General features: G+C 43.7%; 1 protein-coding gene across 10 annotated transcripts in view; it reads right to left on the minus strand.

The window, feature by feature from the left end:
• The window catches only part of LOC133556071 (RNA binding protein fox-1 homolog 3-like), a 981253-nt gene that overhangs the window by 42531 nt on the left and 915009 nt on the right, over positions 1 to 23713 (minus strand). For 8 of the 10 annotated variants that reach the window (XM_061905676.1, XM_061905677.1, XM_061905678.1 and 5 more), the window contains 4 exons: positions 16042 to 16134; positions 15648 to 15708; positions 12569 to 12622; positions 3536 to 3668 (listed from right to left, as the gene is read on the minus strand). In XM_061905676.1, the coding sequence (XP_061761660.1) occupies positions 3536 to 3668; positions 12569 to 12622; positions 15648 to 15708; positions 16042 to 16134 (341 nt within the window). The remainder of the gene's footprint in view (positions 1 to 3535; positions 3669 to 12568; positions 12623 to 15647; positions 15709 to 16041; positions 16135 to 23713) is intronic. The other 2 variants (XM_061905681.1, XM_061905679.1) reach the window with 1 other exon arrangement.

Genomic DNA, 23713 nt, shown 5'->3' on the forward strand with positions numbered 1-23713 from the left:
CCCCCATGCTTCACAGTAGGTGTGGTGTTCTTGGGATGCAACTCAGCATTCTTCTTCCTCCAAACACGACAAGTTGAGTTTATACCAAAATGGATACATGGATGATACATCAGAGGATTGGGAGAATGTCATGTGGTCAGATGAAACCAAAATAGAACTTTTTGGTATAAACTCAACTCGTCGTGTTTGGAGGACGAAGAATACTGAGTTGCATCCCAAGAACACCACACCTACTGTGAAGCATGGGGGTGGAAACATCATGCTTTGGGGCTGTTTTTCTGCTAAGGGGACAGGACGATTGATCCGTGTTAAAGAAAGAATGAATGGGGCCATGTATCGTGCGATTTTAAGCCAAAACCTCCTTCCATCAGTGAGAGCTTTGAATGGTTGACCAAATACTTATTTTCCACCATAATTTACAAATAATTTTTAAAAAATTCCTACAATGTGAATTCCTGGATTTTTTTTCCACATTCTGTCTCTCACAGTTGAAGTGTACCTATGATGAAAATGACAGACCTCTGTCATCATTTTAAGTGGGAGAACTTGCACAATTGGTGGCTGACTAAATACTTTTTTGTCCCACTATAAGAAACGCCATTGATGGACAATATGAATCTTCTTGTGCTTGTAGTTTGCAGCCAACCAACTAAGTGGATGTGGACTCTCTCCTTGGATCTCATCACAGATTAGCCCGACATGGGGGGGCCCCGCATCGGACCTCTCCCACGGCCACGTAGACCGCCGCTGATAAAGAAGCGAGAGCGAGTGCGGGGCAGCACAAAGCCGAGAGATCAGCGCCCGGCCGTGCTGGCGTTTGGGTGAGCTGTGCACGCTAATACTATCGCTATCTCTGCGCTGTGTGAGCAGTGCTCCCTCAGGCTTTGTTAGCTCGGTCAACACACACACACACACACACACACACACACACACACACACACACACACACACACACACACACACACACACACACACTTATATGTAAGGATAGTGGCAAGGACACAGCTCCCCAAAGACCCCTCAGCACTCACCAAACACACCAATGTTTGCTCTCTTCCTCCATTTGTTACTGGCCAACAGACTTATTATTTTCATTTCTATTATTATCATTATTATTATTTTTATAATTATTACTTCCTACAAGGAAGTCAAAGGCTACATCCGCACTGCAGGGTGTGATGCTCAATTTGTCATTACCAAAAAATACGCCACGTCTTAATAATCGTCAAGTCCAGACTGTAAGCCAATACTTTTTTCCTACACTTTAAACCCTGCGGCTTATAAAACAGGGCGGCTGATATATGGATTTTCATGCATCCGTCCATCCATCCATCTTCTTCCGCTTATCCGAGGTCGGGTCGCGGGGGCAGCAGCCTAAGCAGGGAAGCCCTGACTTCCCTCTCCCCAGCCACTTAGTCCAGATCTTCCCGGGGGATCCCGAGGTGTTCCCAGGCCAGCCGGGAGACATAGTCTCCCAACGTGTCCTGGGTCTTCCCCGTGGCCTCCTACCGGTTGGACGTGACCTAAAAACCTCCCTAGGGAGGCGTTCGGGTGGCATCCTGACCAGATGCCCCAACTACCTCATCTGGCTTCTCTCAATGTGGAGGAGCAGCAGCTTTACTTTGAGCTCCTCTTGGATGGCAGAGCTTCTCACCCTATCTCTAAGGGAGAGTTCCGCCACCCGGCGGAGGAAACAAATTTTGGCCTTTTGTACCCGTGATCTTGTCCCTTCGGTCATGACCCAAAGCTCATGACCATAGGTGAGGATGGGAACGTAGATCGACCGGTAAATTGGGAGCTTTGCCTTTTGGCTCAGCTCCGGCAAATTGAGGGTTCCAGGTTCGATCCCCGCTTCCGCCATGCTAGTCACTCCTGTTGTACCGTGGGCAAGAAACTTTACTCACCAGCTTAAACTTAGCTTAAAATATGTATGGATGTCACTATTAAATCACTTTGAGTCTCTAGAGAAAAGCGCTATATACAAATAATTCCCTTCAATAAATAACATTGTTTTAGAATCGGGATGAAAAAGAATCAGGATTCGTTAATTAAAATAAAATACATAGCCTAATTATTACAAAAAAATCTATCCATCCATCCATTTTATACCGCTTATTCCCTTTGGGGTCACGGGGGGCGCTGGTGCCTATCTCAGCTATAATTGGGCGGAAGGCGGGGTACACCCTGGACAAGTTGCGACTTCATCACAGGGCCAACACAGATGGACAGACAACATTCACACTCACATTCACACACTAGGGCAGTGGTTCTTAACCTTGTTGGAGGTACCGAACCCCATTAGTTTCATATGTGCATTCACCGAACCCTTCTTAGTGAAAACAAAAATGTTTTCTTTTCAAATTCAAGACAAAGTTATGTGTTTTTGGTAACACTTTAGTATGGAGAATATATTCTAAGTAACAAAGACTTAATTTAGAGGTTTTTGGACACGAGGGGAACATATTGTAATGAACAAATACTTGATTTAGAGTTACTTTGTTAGGGTTAGGGTTAGTGTGTTAGGGTTATAATGAGGCCATGCCGAATAAGGCATTAATAAGTACTTAATAATGACTAGTTAAGACCCAATGTCTCCCGGCTGGCCTGGGAACGCCTCGGGATCCCCCGGGAAGAGCTGGACAAAGTGACTGGGGAGAGGAAAGTCTGGGCTTCCCTGCTTAGGCTGCTGCCCCCGCGGCCCGACCTCGGATAAGCGAAAGATGATGGATAAGACCCAATATGTTAGTAATTTGCATGTTAATAAGCAACTAATTAATTGTGAATATGTTCCCCATACTAAAGTGTTACCATGTTTTTTTACTGGTGCACAAAATGAACCGTGCATGAACGTCACCTTGTTCAAAGAACAAACCAACATAGTGCATAAATTACACACCTGCAAATCAGTGGGAATTCTACTGTTGCCGTATCTGTAATACGCCAATAGGGAGAAGTTTTTATTTACATGATGAGTCGAGTGTGTTTTGACCTCCGCCGAACCCCTGAGGCCGACTCACCGAACCCCTAGGGTTCGATCGAACCCAGGTTAAGAACCACTGCACTAGGACCAATTTAGTGTTGCCAATCAACCTTTCCCCAGGTGCATGTCTTTGGAATATTTGATTTATTTATTTGTATTATTAAATGTATTATTTTTAATTTATTTATTTTATTTAAATAGTAATGGTGACGTTCAGTACAAACAGTATTCATTATTCAGGTGATTTGACCGCAATTATTTACCTAAAGCAATAAAAGACTAAATGACATTCTATCCATTAAAAATTATATTAAAAGACTCGTCTACGATTTTAGATTTTTGCCAATTAGTTTTTACGATGGACACGTTCGCCCGGTTGTTACGTCGTCATAAAAACATCCAAATTGACCTGCAGTGTTCCAAACAAAACACAAACAGAGTGTTGGCAGCGCGAGGGCGTGGCCTCGTGATCCACGCGTCACATGACCGCACGGAGATCTCAGTTTAACGGCTAAAGTGTCTGCTGACATTTATCCAGAGAGATGAGACACTCACGCTCCGTAGGCGGGGATGGGCGGCGGCGGCGGGGCCGTACGGAACGTGTTGTACACGGCCCGACCCCGACCTCGCAAGTGGGCGCCCCTGTAGGCCACGGCAGCGCCCGTGGCGGGGTACGGAAATCCCGTTACTGCAGAGAGACAGAAGAGAAGAGGAGATTTTTTTTGAGGAAGCATCCTCCACTTGGCATTGCTTACCTACTGACAGAAGACATTAGAGGCAGACACAATGCATTATGGGTACGACAAGGAAACAATAGATTTAATCTTTTCAAGGTGCGCCTCATCAAGCACGCTCCTCTTTCCCGGCTCGCCGCTTTGTGGCCGACTCAGCAAGGATCCACATTTGCTGCACGCGCGGGGGAGGGGCGGCCTTGACGCGCGCGCAGGTAAATGGATGCAATATCGCTAGTCTCGGGCCGCGGCGCTGGCGTCGCTCACGCGCGGCGGGGGACCCGCGGCGGCAAGAAGCAGCCGCGCGGCGGAGAGGTTTGTGGGGTGAAGGTGACGACGTGTTCACAAGCTCCCTGTGGGGAAATGAAGCAGATGGGCCCGACAGCCGAGGCCCCGGCCTCGTCGTGACCCCCATCTCCAGCCCATCTGGGAGCGGCTTCGGCCAATCACGGCCGCGCTGATGGCGGCCGGCCGCTCGGGAGGCGACGCGCGAGGTGAAGGACGGGTGGGGGGCTGTCCTTTTAACATTCAACCATCAAACATGGCTTCGCTCGACTTCTTTAAAATTCCTTCACATTGGCCCCGCCTCCTCCCTGACATTCATCACAACATTGCTCGCCATTACCTGTCCTCCCGGTGTCACGCCGCTTTTGAGCGAATTCACCACGGCCCACTCCGGTCACGGCGAGCGACATCTCGGCGGTTAATAACGTGTATCCGATGTGTTTCCCACCGCTGCGGCAAAGACGGGAGACAGTCCCTCGCGATCCTGGATAAACTCCAGCGCAATGAAGATCCATGGCGTGTGTCGCGGGGACGCGGCGGCCTGTCGGGCTTCTGCCAGGCGGGTGTACGCGGCGTTAACCCCCCGCCAGGCGCACGCGACCACTGCGCACCCTAATGGACCCTCGCCACTCCAATAAAGCTGACAGGGAGACAGATTAGAGGCGCTTTTAAAAACACAGAGAGTAAGATTTAATGTCGGCCGCCATTAGCATCATGCTCCGTTAGTGTCCGCACACATAGCCACACGCCAGGTGACGCCCACGTGCGCCGTGATTTATGTTGACCTTGGCTTCAAGTTAGGCAAGTTCACATTCGGAGCGTGGACGAAACATCCGGCTCTTCTCTTTGTTGGCGTTGCCGTGCCAAGCAAAAGTCCTAATGAGTTAGCGATAGGCTACGCTGCCTCGATAATACGCCATAAATCACGGCGCTGTCACACCTCGGGACGGGAGCGTCGCGCGCAAACACTGTCCGCACGCCAAAGTCAAACACCGCGAGAAAATATGAGTCGCGCGCCGGAGGGCGGCGGGTTGGCGCCGCACCTCATATGTCACGCGCGTCAAGCCGAGAGAAGCCTGTCAGGGGACGCGGCGGCGCCCGTGATGGGGTCATAACCGGCCGCCGTAAAGAAAGATCAGATTTTCCACAAGGTTGATCTCACCGAGACTCGCAGCAATGAGCACTTAATCCACGCGCTTGGGGGCCAAAACAGCTTCATCTAATCAGGAGTCTGCTGACTAATTAGCCCCCGAACGTACGCGCCAACAACCAGAGGATCTGTCCACTCTTAAGAAGGCGCCAATTAGCCTTTCTTCTCCGCCGTTTATGCAGCCTTTCACCGCTTCGACAACGAGGCTTCACCTCGGAGCCACTGAATGTGAACTCCGAAAAGTTGTTTGCTTGCCTGAGGGGAGCGACTGGCTTCTATGCCGCAGCTGTCCGTGGTCCTGAAACACCAGCAGCACCATGGACAGTGCGACAATAACTTCTAACTTCTGTCTCCAACTTCTTTAGCAATAATCATGTAATGACACGCATATTTGCAAATGTTTAATACATTGTGGACGGGACTCTCGCTCGCTGCTGTGTTGGATCCGCTTTGGACTGGACTCTCGCGGCTGTGTTGGATCCACTATGGATTGAACTTTCACAGTATCATGTTAGACCCGCTCGACATCCATTGCTTTCGGTCCCCTAGAGCATTGGTTCTCAACCTTTTTTCAGCAATGTACCCTCTGTGAACACTTTTTTAATTCAAGTACCCCCTAATCAGAGCAAAGCATTTTTGGTTGAAAAAAAGAGATAAAGAAGTAAAATACAGCACTATGTCCTCAGTTTCTGATTTATTAAATTGTATAACAGTACAACATATTGCTCATTTGTAGTGGTCTTTCTTGAACTATGTGGAAAAAAAGATAGAAAAATAACTAAAAACTTGTTGAAAAATAAACAAATTATTCAATTATAAATAAAGATTTCTAAACCTAGAAGTAATCATCAACTTAAAGTGCCCGCCTTGGGGATTGTAATAGAGATCCATCTGGATTCATGAACTTCATTCTAAACATTTTCTTCACAAAAAAGAAATCTTTAACATCAATATTTATGGAACATGTCCACAAAAAATCTAGCTCTCAACACTGAATTTTGCCTTGTTGCATTTCTTTTCACAGTTTATGAACTTACATTCATATTTTGTTGAAGTATTATTAAATAAATATATTTATATAGGATTTTTGAAATGTTGCTATTTTTAGAATATTTTTTAAAAATCTCACGTACCCCTTGGCATACCTTCAAGTACCCCCAGGGGTACGCGTACCCCCATTTGAGAACCACTGCCCTGGAGGGGGGTTGGGGGGAGGGGGGCGGTTTCCACATATGTGGTCCTCTCCAAAGTTTCTCATAGTCATCATTGTCACCGACGTCCCACTGGGTGTGAGTTTTGTCCTTATGTGGGCTCTACCGAGGATGTCGTAGTGGTTTGTGCAGCCCTTTGAGACACTAGTGAGTCAGGGCTATATAGATAATCATTGATTGATTGATTTATTGATAAGGTGCTAAGAACGAGACTATAAAACAGGGGTGTCCAAACGTTTTCCACCGAGGGTCGCACACTGAAAAAATAAAACACGCCGGGGCCATTTTAACATTTGGCATTTTCAAAATCAATACTATATAGAGATTTTTTTTTTTCCTTAAAGGTTCCCTTGATGTTTGGTCCTGGAGACCCGTGAGTGTCTTAGTCATAAAAAAAAAAGTCAAAATAAATAATAATAACAGTAAATATATATAAATATGCATACAGTACAGGCCAAAAGTTTGGACACACCTTCTCATTTAATGCGTTTTCTTTATTTTCATGATTATTTTTTACATTGTAGATTGTCACTGAAGGCATCAAAACTATGAATGAACACATGTGGCGTTATGTACTTAACAAAAAAGAGGTGAAATAACTGAAAATATGTTTTATATTCTAGTTTGTTCAAAATAGCCACCCTTTGCTCTGATTACTGTTTTGCACAATTTTGACATTCTCTCGATGTGCTTCAAGAGGTAGTCACCTGAAATGGTTTTCACCTCACAGGTGTTCTTGAATTTCATCCAGAGAATGACAAGAGTGTGCAAAACAGAAATTGGTTACTTTAAAGAAACTAGAATACATATCATGTTTTCAGTTATTTCACCTTCAGTGACAATCTAAAATGTAAATGAAAATGCATTGAATGTGTCCAAACTTTTGGCCTGTACTGTGTATATATATATATACATATAAATAAAACAAACAGACAGGATATCTGGTTGAAGAAGTGGCCAGTTCTGCGACACCGGTGACTGCCCCCTCAATCGATAAGGTTCAGTTGTGAATCTTTAGGTTAATCAAGTGTAAACACATAAACCAGTCATGCGACAAACTAGAAATCAGTTGTCTTTAAAATGATAGTAGAGCCAGGGTTGTTGGTGAAAAGAGCCACGCATGTGTTAAGTTACTTGTGTAATATGGAGACAGGAATAGATACATGGACCGGGTGTTGCGCGAGACTAGCAATCATGTGATAGTTTATCTTTAAAGCAAGGCGAGAGTCACGGCTTTCCGCCAAATAATGACCTGCAAGATATGTGACGTCTCGGTGCTGTGCCCTCCGTCAATATTGTAACATCCCAAGTAATGGTGGCTAAGACATATTCTTAGTTTCTTTTTTTGTTTCACAAAATGTAACGTTCTCGTACAAAGGGCTCAATCTCCGTGTTCTCTTTCCACAGCATCATTCAAACCATCTTTCACTTCCACAATACACCTCACTTTCCATACTTTTTTCATATATATTTGACATGTTTGGCTTTTTACTATAACATCTTTGGGTAAATATGTTTAAAAATGAGAAAATATTAGACGCATTTATAGAATGTGGTTTTTTTTTTCATATTTGAAGATGAATGGGCCTTTGGTTATTGTTATTGGTTATTGTTCCTCACATGGCTTTCAACTGATCTGTTGTCTGCCAAAACGTTTGTCCTCTCCTCCGACTCGTTTTCATCAGTTCATGCTCATGGACTGAACTTGGGCAGGTCTAGTCTGAGCGCTTGTAGTTTTCCTCAGTTCCTGCTCACGGACTGAATTTGGACAGATCTAGTCTGAGCGCTTGTAGTTTTCCTCAGTTCATGCTCATGGACTGAACTTGGACAGGTCCAGTCTGAACGTTTGGTGCCAAGGTCCTTACTATTGATCCTCTAACATGAGGAGGAGCGCATGCACAGTAAGGAACACTTACAACAAATACAACTAAAAATGTTGTATTAGTTCAAGAAAACCCTGTTTTTATGGCAAAAGCTAAACCTATGGAATATTTTCCTTGTCAAGAAAATTTCCAAGTGGAATATTTGAAGTAAAGAAAAAAAAAATACAAATAACATAAAAAAATTATATATATATATAATATATATATATATATATATATATATATATATACAAACCCCGTTTCCATATGAATTTGGAAATTGTGTTATATGTAAATATAAACGGAATACAATGATTTGCAAATCCTTTTCAACCAATATTCAATTAAATGCACTACAAAGATAAGATATTTGATGTTCAAACTCATAAACTTAATTTTTTTTTGCAAATAATAATTAACTTAGAATTTCATGGCTGCAAGACGTGCCAAAGTAGTTGGGAAAGGGCATGTTCACCACTGTTGTTACATCACCTTTTCTTTTAACAACACTCAATAAACGTTTGGGAACTGATGGAACTAACTGTTGAAGCTTTGAAAGTGGAATTCTTTCCCATTCTTTTTTTATGTAGAGCTTCAGTCATTCAACAGTCCAGGGTCTCCGCTGTCGTATTTTACATTTCTTAATGCCCCACACATTTTTGATGGGAGACAGGTCTGGACTGCAGGCGGGCCAGGAAAGTACCCGCACTCTTTTTTTACGAAGCCACGCTGTTGTAACACTTGTCTTGCAGAAATAAGCAGGGGCGTCCATGATAACGTTGCTTGGATGACAACATATGTTGCTCCAGAACCTGTATGGACCTTTCAGCATTAATGGGGCCTTCACAGATGTCAAAGTTACCCATGCCTTGGGCAATAATACACCCCCATACCATCACAGATGCTGACTTTTGAACTTTGCGCCTATAGCAATCCGAATGGTTATTTTCCTCTTTGTTCTGGAGGACACCACGTCTTTTGTTTCCAAATATAATTTGAAATGTGGACTCGTCAGCCCACAGAACACTTTTCCACTTTGCATCAGTCCATCTTAGGTGAGCTCGGGCCCAGTTCGGGTCACTTTTATTTTTACAACGTAAAGATAAAGACGACTCCTTGCAGTCCTGCACAAGCACCCGCCCCCTACTAGAACTCCTTCCTGCGGAGGTGGGCGGGGCCAGTCTGGCCCTGCAAGAGGTTAAGAGCGGGGAGCGAGCGCGAGGCCGTCATCCGTCATTCTCCTGAATGGCTTTTGAGGACAATAAACCTGTAGCGCCAGGACGAATGGAGACGAAGTGCGCTGTCAGCGAGCCAGGATTTATGGCCCCCAATTTCACTGATCTCCTGCACGGAAATGAGCGCTGATAAACAGTGATTAATCGCCCTTATATCCCCTCCGACTCGACAAAAGTACATTAACTGCAGCATGGATGATTTTGGGAATCAGATTCACGCTGGGAAGGGAAGACGTGCACTCGCTTTATTTCTGCTCGAGACTCCTCGTTAGGTTTTGTGTAAAAAAATAAAAAAAGACGCCCCACTTTTGGCGCTAGGCTGGACAGCTCGTATCAGCTAGGAAAACTGCAGGCGCCGCGTCATGACGACTTGACAAATTATCCGCCAATAAATCAGCCGCGTCTCCTCCAGGCCCCTCCCCCCCGCCTGGAGGGGTGGACCACACACTCCCGCTTCTGATTTATGAGATGATTTGGGAAGTGTGTGCATGTCTGTTGGTGCTCTATAAAGGTTATCTATTTCTGTGCGCCGGAATGGGTGTGCGTGTGTGTCGCACGCACACCCAGTCACTTCATTAGTAACACAATCCAATACAAGAGTGAACAGTGAACCCCTCTATTTGCAGATTTTTCGATTTACGAACCTTTATAGGCCTACTGAAATGAGATTTTCTTATTCAAACGGGGATAGCAGGTCCATTGTATGTGTCATACTTGATTATTTCGCGATATTGCCATATTTTTGCTGAAAAGATTTAGTAGAATCTTTTATCCTCGCTCAAATTAATGGGGAAATTGTCGTTTTCTCCGTCCGAGTAGCTCTTTTTGTTGGAAGCTCCCATTAAAAACAATGTGAATATGTGAGGAGCCATCAACATGTGACGTCATCGTCTGCGACTTCCGGTAGAGGCAGGGCTTTTCTCTTAGCACCGAAAAATGTGAACTTTATCGTGGATGTTCTCTACTAAATCCTTTCAGCAAAAATATGGCAATATCGCGAAATGATCAAGTATGACACATAGAATGGACCTGCTATCCCCGTTTGAATAAGAAAATCTCATTTCAGTAGGCCTTTAAGTGAAGGATGAGGCAACAACTAACCCAGACCCAGGGTTCTATCACAATGATACCGATACTCCCAGGTGAGCACAAAATAATGTCAACATTTGTTAGTATGATCAAATAGACCAGGGGTCACCAACCTTTTTGAAACCAAGAGCTAATCTTGGGTACTGCTTAATGCGAAGGGCTACCAGTTTGATACACACTTAAATAAATTGCCGGAAATAGCCAATTTACCTTTGAATAGGTAAATCTATATATATAAAAAAATGGGTATTTCTGTCTGTCATTCCGTCATACATTTTTTTTCCTTTTACGGAAGGTTTTTTTGTAGAGAATAAATGATGAAAAAAACACTTAATTGAACGGTTTAAAAGAGGAGAACCCACGAACAAAAAGAAAATTACATTTTGTAACATAGTTTATCTTCAATTTCGACTCTTCAAAATTTAAAATTCAACCCAAAAAATGAAGAGAAAAACCAGCTAATTCGAATGTTTTTGAAAAAATTAAAAAAAGAATTTATGGAACATCATTAGTAATTTTTCCTGATTAAGATTAATTTTAGAATTTTGATGACATGTTTTGAATAGGTTAAAATCCAATCTGCACTTTGTTAGAATATATAACAAATTGGACCAAGCTATATTTCTAACAAAGACAAATCCTGATTTCTTCTAGATTTTCCAGAACAAAAATTTTAAAAGAAATTCAAAAGACTTTGAAATAAGATTTAAATTTGATTTTACAGATTTTCTAGATTTGCCAGAATATTTTTGGGGAATTTTAATCATAAGTTTGAAGAAATATTTCACAAATATTCTTCGTGGAAAAAACAGAAGCTAAATTGAAGAATTAAATCAAAATGTATTCATTATTCTTTAGAAAAAAAAAACAAATATATGTATTTGAACATTGATTTAAATTGTCAGGAAAGAAGAGGGAGGAATTTAAAAGGTAAAAAGGTATATGTGTTTGAAAATCCTAAAATCATTTTTAAGGATGTATTTTTTCTCAAAAATAGTTTTTCCGAAAGTTATAAGAAGCAAAGTAAAAAAAAAAAAAAGAATTTATTTAAACAAGTGAAGACCAAGTCTCTAAAATATTTTCTTGGATTTTCAAATTCTACTTGAGTTTTGTCTCTCTTAGAATTAAAACTGTCGAGCAAAGCGAGACCAGCTTGCTAGTAAATAAATACAATTTAAAAAATAGAGGTAGCTCACTGGTAAATGCTGCTATTTGAGCTAATTCAGAACAGGCCAGCGGGCGACTCATCTGGTCCCACGTTGGTGACCCCTGAAATAGACCAACTGAATGTTGTGTTGATCTCATTGGACGGTGTACCTAATCAAGTGTCATGAGAGCGCATAATTGTCGGGGGTAGACGCAGATATGGGTGGGGGGGGGGGGGGGGGGCGTAGGCGGAGCTAGGTCGGAGGCGAGGGGCGTCTCGGGCAGGGAATAAAAATGAAAGAGGAGCGCTCTCTGTCACGGCCAGTTATTTAGAAGTCCACCATAAAGCTGTCCAGGGAATGAACAGATTTTAGTCTAATGAGCAGAAAGGAAAGGCGTTAAAGTGGCGCGATGTGCTCAGCACTTCCTCCAAATGAAATGGAAGCATTGCCTCATTAAAATGCAAAGGCTCGGTATTACACACAGCAATAAAGCTGGCACGCCCAGGCAGCGGCAGATAGGGAAAAGCCCACTGAGCTCATCTCGCTCCTCCATTACCGCCGGCAGGAGGAGCGGCGGCCTCGGTCCAACGATATCGCTCGCTCAATCTCTCTTATTCGGTTAGCGGTGTAAAAGTCAATCTGCCGCACTTGGCAAATCCATCCACGGCGGCGGCCTCCTCCATCTGATAACGCTCGCTCTTCAAATCGCTTTTTTCCCCCTCTGCTCTTCCAGCTCGCCGCTCCCACACGCCGCAAACAAGGCCGGGATCATCCGCCGCTTATCCGGGCCGCGCTCAGATCCACTCCGATGCGTGCTGCGCGCCTTCGCCGGGACCACGTTGGTACGAGCGGCGAGGGATTGACTGAGAGCACTTACCGGCGTATAGCTCGGGACCATAGACGGCGCCGACCACCGGGTTCAGCTTCCAGCCTGGCGAGCAAAACAGATCTACAGTTAGAACAAGAATGACTTAATTGGTGCTTTTTCTGTGGAGGAATTTCAACAGGAAGTAGGCGCTAATAGTGACACAAATACAAACTAACTAGTCCGGGGGTCGGCAACCCGCAGCTCTGGAGCCGCATTTGGCTCTTTACCGCCGCCCTAGTGGCTCTCTGGAGCTTTTTCAAAAATATATGAAAAATGGAAAAAAACATATTTTTTGTTTTAATATGGTTTCTGTAGGAGGACAAACATGACACAAACCTCCCTAATTGTGATATAGCACACGGTTTATATTAAACACGCTTCACTGATTCGAGTATTTGGCGAGCGCCGTTTTGTCTTACTAATTTTGGCGGTCCTTGAACTCACCGTAGTTTGTTTACATGTATAACTTTCTCCGACTTTCTAAGACGTGTTTTATGCCACTTCTTTTTCTGTCTCATTTTGTCCACCAAACTTTTAACGTTGTGCATGAATGCACAAAGGTGAGTTTTGTTGATGTTATTGACTTGTGTGGAGTGCTACTCGGACATATTTGGTCACTGCATGACTGCAAGCTAATCGATGCTAACATGCTATTTAGGCTAGCTATATGTAAATATTGCATCATTATGCCTCATTTGTAGCTATATTTGAGCTCATTTAGTCATCATAATCTAATTTATATCTCATGACACACTATCTGTATGTAATATGGCTTTTATTTTTTTGCAGCTCCAGACGGGTTTGTTTTGGTATTTTTGGTCCAATATGGCTCTTTCAACATTATGGGTTGCCGACCCCTGAACTAGTCGATGTAGTAGAGGATGTAATACTTCAAGAATTACACTGAGTACTTACTTTCTGAGAGTGGGAATTCTGCCATTGTACTGGAAATGACGATCGCAATATTTACCTTCCTCTTCTCTCCTTTTTCACGGTAAATTGCAGCCACTTTAGTTGGTCCCGCCCCTATGCTAAATGGCCAAGATGACGACTATTTAAGGGGTTAAGTATTCATCGCTACACACTCAACATCTGGAGAGTGCTGAGGAAAACATCCAGGTACTGACAGTGTACTGCATTCTAACGCACTTGTCAGTGTGAACTCACTCATGCACTCAGACCAAGTGTAAGTGTGCAAGTGTAACACACTTATGCACTCAGACCAAGTGTAACACACTTATGCACTCAAAACCAAGGGTAAGTGTGCATGTGTAACACACTTATGTACACAGACCAAGTGAAACACACTTGTACACTCAGACCAAGTGTACAAGTGTAACACACTTGTACACTCAGACCAAGTGTAAGTGTGCAAGTGTAACACACTAATGCACTCAGAAGACCAAGTGTAAGTACACAGGTATAACACACTGATGCACTCAAAGGTTATGTGTATGCAAGCGTAGCACACTTATGCACTTAAATACTAAGTGTAAGTACACAAGTGTAAAACACTTCTGCTCTCAGAAAACTAAATTTAAGTATCTGGGTATAACGCTCAAGACTAAGTGTAAGTACGGAAGTGTAACACACGTATGCACTCAAACAACAAAGTTTAAGTATGCAAGTGTAACACGTATGCACTTAGAGACTAAGCGTAGGTACAAAATTGTAACACACTTATGCACTTAAAGTCTAAGTGTAAGTACGCTACTCAGTGGCCTTGTGGTAAGAGTGTCCGCCCTGAGATCGGTAGGTTGGGAGTTCAAACCCCTGCCGAGTTATACCAAAGACTATAAAAAAATAAGACCCATTACCTCCCTGCTGGGCACTTAGCATCAAGGTTTGGAATTGGGAGTTAAATCACCAAAAATGATTCCCGGGCGCGGCACCACTGCTGCCCACTGCTGCCCACTGCTCCCCTCACCTCCCAGGGGGTGAACAAGAGGATGGGTCAAATGCAGAGGACAAATTTCACCACACCTAGTGTGTGTGTGACTATCAGTGGTACTTTAACTTTAACTTTAAAAAGTGTAACACACTTATGCACTTAAATATTAAGTGTAATTATGCAAGTGTAACACACTTATGCACTCAAAAGACTAAGTTTAAGTTTGCAAGTGTTATGTACTCAAAGACTAAGTGTAAGTACAAAAGTATAACACACTTATGCAATTAAAGACTAATCGTAAGTATGCAAGTGTAACACACTAATGCACTTGAATATTAAGGGTAAGTATGCAAGTGTAACACACTTATGCACTTAAGGACTAAGTGTAAGTACAAAAGTGTAACACACCTATGAAATTAAAGACTAAGTGTAAGTATGCAAGTGTAACACACTTATGCACTTAAATACTAAGTGTAAGTATGCAAGTGTAACACACTTATCCACTCAGACTAAGTTTAAGCTTGCAAGTGTTATGTACTCAAAGACTAAGTGTAAGTACAAAAGTATAACACACTTATGCAATTAAAGACTAAGCGTACGTATGCAAGTGTAACACACTTTTGCACTTAAATACTAAGTGTAAGTATGCAAGTGTAACACACCTATGCACTCAAAAGACTACGTTTTAAGTCTGCAAGTGTTATGTACTTAAATACTTAAGTATAAGTACAAAAGTGTAACACACTTATGCACTCAAAAGACTAAGTTTTAATTCTGCAAGTGTTATGTACTTAAATACTTAAGTATAGGTATGCAAGTGTAACACACTTATGCACTTAAAGACTAAGTATGCAAGTGTAACACACTTATGCACTTAAAGACTAAGTGTAACACACTTATGCACTTAAATAATAATTATAGGTATGCAAGTGTAACACACTTATGCACTTAAAGACTAAATAAGTAACACTTTTGTTGATGTTGGTGATAAAATATGGATTGGTTGCAATTTACCCAAGAAAGGAGAGAAGAAGAAGAATGTGTAAATACAGTACACTACATTATTCTGAAGTGTACTGATGGAAGTATTATCTGTTTGTGATGTCAACATTTAGGACGGGAGCCGATTTGTTGTTAGTTTGGACTTTGAATGTGGGACAAACGATGGCGGGGTGAGCTTCAGAAGCTTCCACTCACCATTCGTGTAAGGGTTGGCCACTTTTTTGTTGGTCATCACTCGCGCTGTGGCGTTGTTCACCTGTGGCGACAACAGAAGCTGAGTGTTTACTGGAGTTTGGCGGCGCTTCCAACATGTCTGCAAAGAGGCGGACGCATGCAGAAATCATCCACAAATGAACGACATCACAGACCAGGAAGCGGTTGCATCAGGAAAGAAAAGACGTGCTCTCATTCGCCTCCAAACCACGTGAGCGCCTCCTCACAGCTGACAGCAAGTCAGGAGATGATAGCATGCACTCATCCCGCCTTGTCGCCGGATGGCCGACGACACACACACACACACACACACACACACACACAGACGCATGCGCGTGCACACCACCACAGCAGGAAGAAGAAGAAGAGAAAGCACCTCGATTTTGCGTCCCTCTACGATTGTACCGTTTAGTTTCTCTCGTGCACGGTCGGCATCTGTGCTCGTTTCAAAAGTTACAAAGCCAAAGCCCTGACAGCGTGATGAAGAGGAGGGAGAGGAAGACACACACACACACACACACACAAGGAGAGAGAAGACAGGAGAAGGTGAGCGGCGAGCAGTTTGTAGATTAATTAGCAGCAGTTAGCCGGCGTCAGAAAGAGCAAACAAGAGATCAGAGCGAGGAAGAGCACGGCGCTGACACGACCTCGCGTTATGGCGCCGATAAAGCGGCGCTGCTCGGGCCAATTAAAGAGGCGGGATGTCAGGAAAACGGCCAGTCCGCCGCCGTGATAGTCGTATAATTAACGACACAACGTCGACGTGTCGACGCGCTCGCATGGCGCCCGGGAAGTTCTGACCATTAGATGTAAACATTGTGTAGGAGGCGGCTAATGAACTGTTTACCTCCCGTCACCTGTCATGTGACCCGTCATGTGACCGGCCGGGCGTTACGACTAACACAACTTTTGCTTTTGTTGTTCATCCTGCAGCGTTTATGCCATCGCGACCCCTTTTTTGCGTTTTTTTTTTTGCCTGTCAGTCGTGTAGAAAACACAACAATGACAAAATTGGAGAAATGACACCAAACACCATTACTTTTGTCATCTTTCTTTGTTTCTTACAATATGTTCAATCTGCTTAAAGGCCTACAGAAACCCACTACTACTAGTCTGATAGTTTATATATCAATGATGAAATATTAACATTGCAACACATGCCAATACGGCCTTTTTAGTTTACTAAATTGCAATCTTAAATTTCCCGGGAGTTTCGTCTTCGAAACGTCGTGTAATGATGACGTGTACGCAAGACATCACAGGTTTTTAGGAATATGAGCGCTGCACACACACACAGCTAAAAGTCGTCTGCTTTAACGGCATAATTACACAGTATTTTGGACATCTGTGTTGCTGAATCTTTTGCAATTTGTTCAATTAATAATGGAGAAGTCACAGTAGAAAGATGGAGTTGGGAAGCTTTAGCCTTTAGCCACACAAACACACGGTGATTGCTTGTTTAAAATTCCTGGACGTAAAAATTTACTATGGATCAGAGCGCGGTCAAGAGAACATGGATCCCGACCACATATCAACCAGCAGGTTTCGATGAGAAAGTTGTGGTTAAAAATTCAGTTCTTACCGGAGAAAAGCTGAGCTTGTGTCGTCTCCAAGACACCCGTGGAGACACCCTTCCGACTATCAGGTACTATTAAACTCACTAAAACACTAGCAACACAATAGAAAGATAAGGGATTTCCCAGAATTAACCTAGTAAATGTGTCTAAAAACATCGGAATCCGTCCCAATGCAATCGCGTTTTTTTGTTGTTGTTTTTTTTTCTAGTCCGTTGCTATCAATATCCTCAAACGCGAAACTTTCATCCTCGCTCAAATTAATGGGGAAATTGTCGTTTTCTCGGTCTGAATAGCACTTTTTGTTGGAGGCTCCCATTAAAAACAATGTGAAAATGTGAGGAACCATCAAACATGTGATGTCATCGTCTGCGACTTCCGGTAGAGGCAGGGCTTTTCTGTTAGCACCAAAAGTTGCGAACTTTATCGTGGATGTTCTCTACTAAATCCTTTTAGCAAAAATATGGCAATATCGCAAAATCATCAAGTATGACACATAGAATGGACCTGCTATCCCCGTTTAAATAAGCAAATCTCATTTCAGTAGGCCTTTAATAAACAAAAAATATGAGATATCAGTATTACTATCGAGGAGTTGTCAGAATCCGTTAATGGTATCGATGCGATATCATCAAAAATAAAAAAGCAGTTATGTGATATGTGCTTGCATGTAAGTAGTGTATGATCAAGTCCGATACAGGCAGGTCTGCACCGTGTTTACTCGTATGTGATATCATGTGCGATACAGGCAGCCCTGAAGAATGTTTACTGGTGTGTGATACCATCTGCGATACGGGCAGGCTTGCAGCGTGTTTAATTGTGTGATGTCATGTGCAATACAGGCATTCCTGTGCCGTGTTTACTTGTGTGTGGTATCATGTGCGATACAGGCAGTCTTAAGGCGTGTTTACTTGCTTGTGATATCATGTGCGATACAGGCAGTCCTGCGGCGTGTTTACTTGTGTGTGATATCATGTGCGATACAAGCAGTCCCGCAGCATGTTTAATTGTGTGCGATACAAGCAGTCCTGCAGTTTCGTTTAATTGTGTTTGACATCTGGTGCGATACAAGCAGTCCTGCAGCGTGTTTACATGTGTGTGGTATCATGTGCGATACAGGCAGTCCTGCGGAGTGTTTACTTGTGTGTGGTATCATGTGCGATACAGGCTGTCCTGTGGCGTGTTTACTTGTGTGTGATATCATGTGCGATACAAGCAGTCCCGCAGCATGTTTAATTGTGTGTGAATATCATGTACGATACAAGCAGTCCTGCAGTTTGTTTAATTGTGTTTGATATCTGTTGCGATACAAGCAGTCCTGCAGCGTGTTTACTTGTGTGTGGTATCATGTGCGATACAGGCAGTCCTGCGGAGTGTTTACTTGTGTGTGGTATCATGTGCGATACAGGCTGTCCTGCGGCGTGTTTACTTGTGTGTGATATCATGTGCGATACAAGCAGTCCGGCAGCATGTTTAATTGTGTGTGAATATCATGTGCGGTACAAGTTTGTTTAATTGTGTTTTATATCAGGTGCGATACAAGCAGTCCTGTAGCGTTTTTACTTGTGTGTGATATCATGTGCAATACAAGCAGTGTGGTATCATGTGCGATACAGGAAGTCCTGTGGAGTGTTTACTTGTGTGTGGTATCATGTGCGATACAGGCAGTCCTGCGGAGCGTTTACTTGTGTGTGGTATCATGTGCGATACAGGCAGTCCTGCGGCGTGTTTACTTGTATCATATCGTGCGAATACAGGCAGCCCTGAAAGAATGTTTACTTGTGTGTGATATCATCTGGGATACAGGCAGTCTTGCAGCGTTTTTACTTGTGTAGTATCTGGCTGTCCTGCGGCGTGTTTACTTGTATAATTTCATGTGCGAATACAGGCAGCCCTGAAGAAGGTTTACTTCTGTGTAATATCATCTGCGATACAGGCAGTATTGCAGTGTGTTTACTTGTGTGTGATATCATATGCAATACAAGCAGTACCACAGCATGTTTAATTGTGTGTGAATATCATGTGCGATCAAGCAGTCCTGCAGTTTAATAGTGTTTGAGATCAGGTGCGATACAAGCAGTCCTGCAGCGTGTTTACTTGTCTGTGAGATATCATCTGCGATACAGGCAATCTTGCAGCATGTTTACTTGTGTGATACCATGTGCGATACAGGCAGTCCTGTGGCGTGTTTACTTTTGTGCAGTACCATATGCGATACAAGCGGTACTGCAGCGTGTTTTTTGTGTGTGGTATCATGTGTGCTACAGGAAGTCCTGCGGAGTGTTTACTTGTATGACATATCATGTGCGATACAGGCAACCCTGAAAAATGTTTACTTCTGTGTGATATCATCTGCGATATTGGCAATCTTGCAGGGTGTTTACTTGTGTGTGGTATCAGGCTGACCTGCGGCATGTTTACTTGTATGTGATATCATGTACGATACAGGCAGCTATGAAGAATTTGTACTTGTGTGTGATACCATATGCGATACGGGCCGGCTTGCAGCGTGTTTACTTGTGTGATACCATGTGCAATACAGGCAGTCCTGCGGTGTGTTCACTTGTGTGTGGTATCATGTGTGATACAAGCGGTCCTGCAGCATGTTTACTTGTATATCATATCATGTGTGATACAGGCTACCCTTAAGAATGTTTTTTTGTGTGCGATATCATCTACGATACAGGCAGTCTTGCAGCGTGTTTACTTGTGTCTGGTATCAGGCTGTCCTGCCCTGCGACGTGTTTACTTGTATCATATCATGTGCAAATACAGAAAGCCCTGAAGAATGTTTACTTCTTTGTGATATCATCTGCGATACAGGCAGTCTTGCAGCGTGTTTACTTGTGTGTGATATCATGTGCGACACAAGCAGTCCCGCGGCATGTTTAGTTGTGAGTGAATATCATGTGCGGTACAAGCAGTCCTGCAGTTTGTTTAAATGTGTTTAAAATCAGGTGCGATACAGGCAGTCTTGCAGCGTGTTTACTTGTGTGTGGTATCATGTGCGATACAAGCAGTCCCGCGGCATGTTTAATTGTGAGTGAATATCATATGCGGTACAAGCAGTCCTGCAGTTTGTTTAATTGTGTTTAAAATCAGGTGCAATACAGGCAGTCTTGCAGCGTGTTTACTTGTGTGTGATATCATGTGCGATACAAGCAGTCCCGCAGCATCTTTAATTGTGTGTGAATATCAGGTGCAATACAAGAAGTGTGTTTAATTGTGTGTGATATCAGGTGCGATACAAGCAGTCCTACAGCATGTCTACCCGTGCATAGCTGGACAGCCAGTTGACATCTAAATGTCCTCCAATAAGCACACACTTTTTTTCTATTTTAGCCAAGTACTTAACAAAAAGGGAGACACGGTAGACCATAGGCTACTAGGAGCTCGCAGCTACACAACAGCAAAGCACACAATCTAGACACACATATTAATCATTGAACAATATTGCAGTGTAAAACAGCACATTTGTCAACATAAACAAGTATCAAATATTTACAGTTGCAACACATACAAAGTATGGAAAGTACCCTGTAACAAATGTGTCCGCATCATTCAATTTAAAGTGTCTTGAGTGTAACTTCATGACACATGCCGCAGGACTGCCTGTATCGTACATGATATCACACATTATACATGCAAGCACATATCATATTTTTTCCGTGATATTGGACCAATATCTGATACCAAAGTCAGATTGCTACACCTCTAATTAGCATAGCGACGCACACACTTCTCCAAACAGCTCAAGAAAAAACAAAATATTCATCCCTCCCTTGATGTGGGCTCAAGTTGCTTCGGCGGTGGCGTAAACGTTGATATTTATGTGATTGGTCACAAGCAGACCGCACTAATAATAATGTTGTTTATGGGCCGCGTCACCATGAAGAGGAAACAAATATTGTCTTGAAAGCCAGAATGGAAAACGCCCACCCCCCCACTTCCCTGGGGGGTGCAGCGGGGTGTTGTCACACAGTTGAGTTATGAGTAGATACGATTTTAGTATGAATTTATGCTGGCCAAACAAGAGCTATTCCTTTGCTTCCTATATACAGTATACACTCATGGACTGCACTACTGTCCAATAATAGGGGCGGACATACAGTAATAATAAATAATCATACATGTGCTCTGCATGCGTATGTTGGCAGAAATAACTTCAGCGTGTCCTCGGGGAAAAAGACATGAAGAAAGACATTCAAAAAAGGAATTGAGGGCAAAATTCATCCTTTATACATTCGCCCTCATGCTCCCCTCGAATATTTAGCTTACAACAGGCCACAGTCGGGCGGCCATTTTTCATAGATGACAGACATATTGTCTTTTCATTGGAAATATTGTAGATTGTTTACTGGTGGCTTTGGACGCCACCAAGCATAAATATGTGACAACAATTATTATTATTACTCATAAAATAACAACTAATAGGATTATCAATTTTAATAACATTAATAATGTGTTCTATAGTGATTATTGACACTATTAATATTATTATTATTATTAATATTCTATTAACAACAAATATGATGATTTATACTACAAAGTTGTACTAATATGAATATTAATAGTACTAATATAATAACTAATGTGATTAATGATAATAATATAAAAATAACATTTAATCACAGTATTAATGTCACTAATATCATACACTCAAATTAAAAAAGTAATATTGTTATTAATATTACAACATCGTTTAACAACAAATATGAGTATTAATACTATTAATATAACAGGTAAGAAATATATTAACATTGCTAATATATTAAATGGTGACATGATTAATATTCTCCTCTCTGAGCTGCAACCTTATCTTGGTAAATAAATAAATGGGTTGTACTTGTATAGCGCTTTTCTACCTTCAAGGTACTCAAAGCGCTTTGACACTACTTCCACATTTACCCATTCACACACACATTCACACACTGATGGAGGGAGCTGCCATGCAAGGCGCAAACCAGCACCCATCAGGAGCAAGGGTGAAGTGTCTTGCTCAGGACACAACGGACGTGACGAGGTTGGTACTAGGTGGGAATTGAACCAGGGACGCTCGGGTTGCGCACGGCCACTCTCCCCACTGCGCCACGCCGTCCCTGATAATAATAATAGAGGAGTTTGCGTGTCCCAATGATCCTAGGAGCTATGTTGTCCGGGGCATAAAGCCCCCTGGTAGGGTCTCCCAAGGCAAATAGGTTCTAGGTCAGGGGTCAGACAAAGAGCAGCTTGAAGACCTTTATGAAGATGAAAAACCATGGACCCAGATTTCCCTCGCCCGGACGCGGGTCACCGGGGCCCCCCTCTGGAGCCAGGCCCGGAGGTGGGGCACGATGGCGAACGCCTGGTGGCCGGGCCTGTTCCCATGGGGCCCGGCCGGGCACAGCCCGAAGAGGCAACGTGGGTCACCCCTCCAATGGGCTCACCACCCATAGCAGGGGCCATAGAGGTCGGGTGCATTGTGAGCTGGGCGACAGCCGAAGGCAGGGCACTTGGCGGTACGATCCTCAGCTACAGAAGCTAGCTCTTGGGACGTGGAACGTCACGTCACTGGGGGGGAAAGAGCCTGAGCTAGTGCGCGAAGTCGAGAAATTCCGGCTGGCTATAGTCGGACTCACTTCGACGCACAGCAAGGGCTCTGGAACCACTTCTCTCGAGAGGGATTGGACCCTCTTCCACTCTGGCGTTGCCGGCAGTGAGAGGCGACGGGCCGGGGTGGCAATTCTTGTTTCCCCCCGGCTCAAAGCCTGTACGTTGGAGTTCAACCCAGTGGACGAAAGGGTAGCCTCCCTCCGCTTTCGGGTGGGGGGACGGGTCCTGACTGTTGTTTGTGCTTATGCACCAAACAGCAGTTCAGAGTACCCACCCTTTTTGGGAACACTCGAGGGAGTACTGGAAAGTGCTCCCCCGGGTGATTCCCTTGTCCTACTGGGAGACTTCAACGCTCACGTTGGCAACGACAGTGAAACCTGGAGAGGCGTGATTGGGAAGAATGGCCGCCCGGATCTGAACCCGAGTGGTGTTTTGTTATTGGACTTTTGTGCTCGTCACAGTTTGTCGATAACAAACACCATGTTCAAACATAAGGGTGTCCATATGTGCACTTGGCACCAGGACACCCTAGGCCGCAGTTCCATGATCGACTTTGTAGTTGTGTCATCGGATTTGCGGCCTCATGTTTTGGACACTCGGGTGAAGAGAGGGGCGGAGCTTTCTACCGATCACCACCTGGTGGTGAGTTGGCTGCGATGGTGGGGGAGGATGCCGGACAGACCTGGGAGGCCCAAACGCATTGTGAGGGTCTGCTGGGAACGTCTGGCAGAGTCTCCTGTCAGACAAAGTTTCAATTCCCACCTCCGGAAGAACTTTGAACATGTCACGAGGGAGGTGCTGGACATTGAGTCCGAGTGGACCATGTTCCGCACCTCTATTGTCGAGGCGGCAGATCGGAGCTGTGGCCGCAAGGTAGTTGGT

The sequence above is a fragment of the Nerophis ophidion genome, linkage group LG07 (genome assembly GCF_033978795.1).
Source record: "Nerophis ophidion isolate RoL-2023_Sa linkage group LG07, RoL_Noph_v1.0, whole genome shotgun sequence".
NCBI classification, from domain to species: domain Eukaryota; kingdom Metazoa; phylum Chordata; class Actinopteri; order Syngnathiformes; family Syngnathidae; genus Nerophis; species Nerophis ophidion.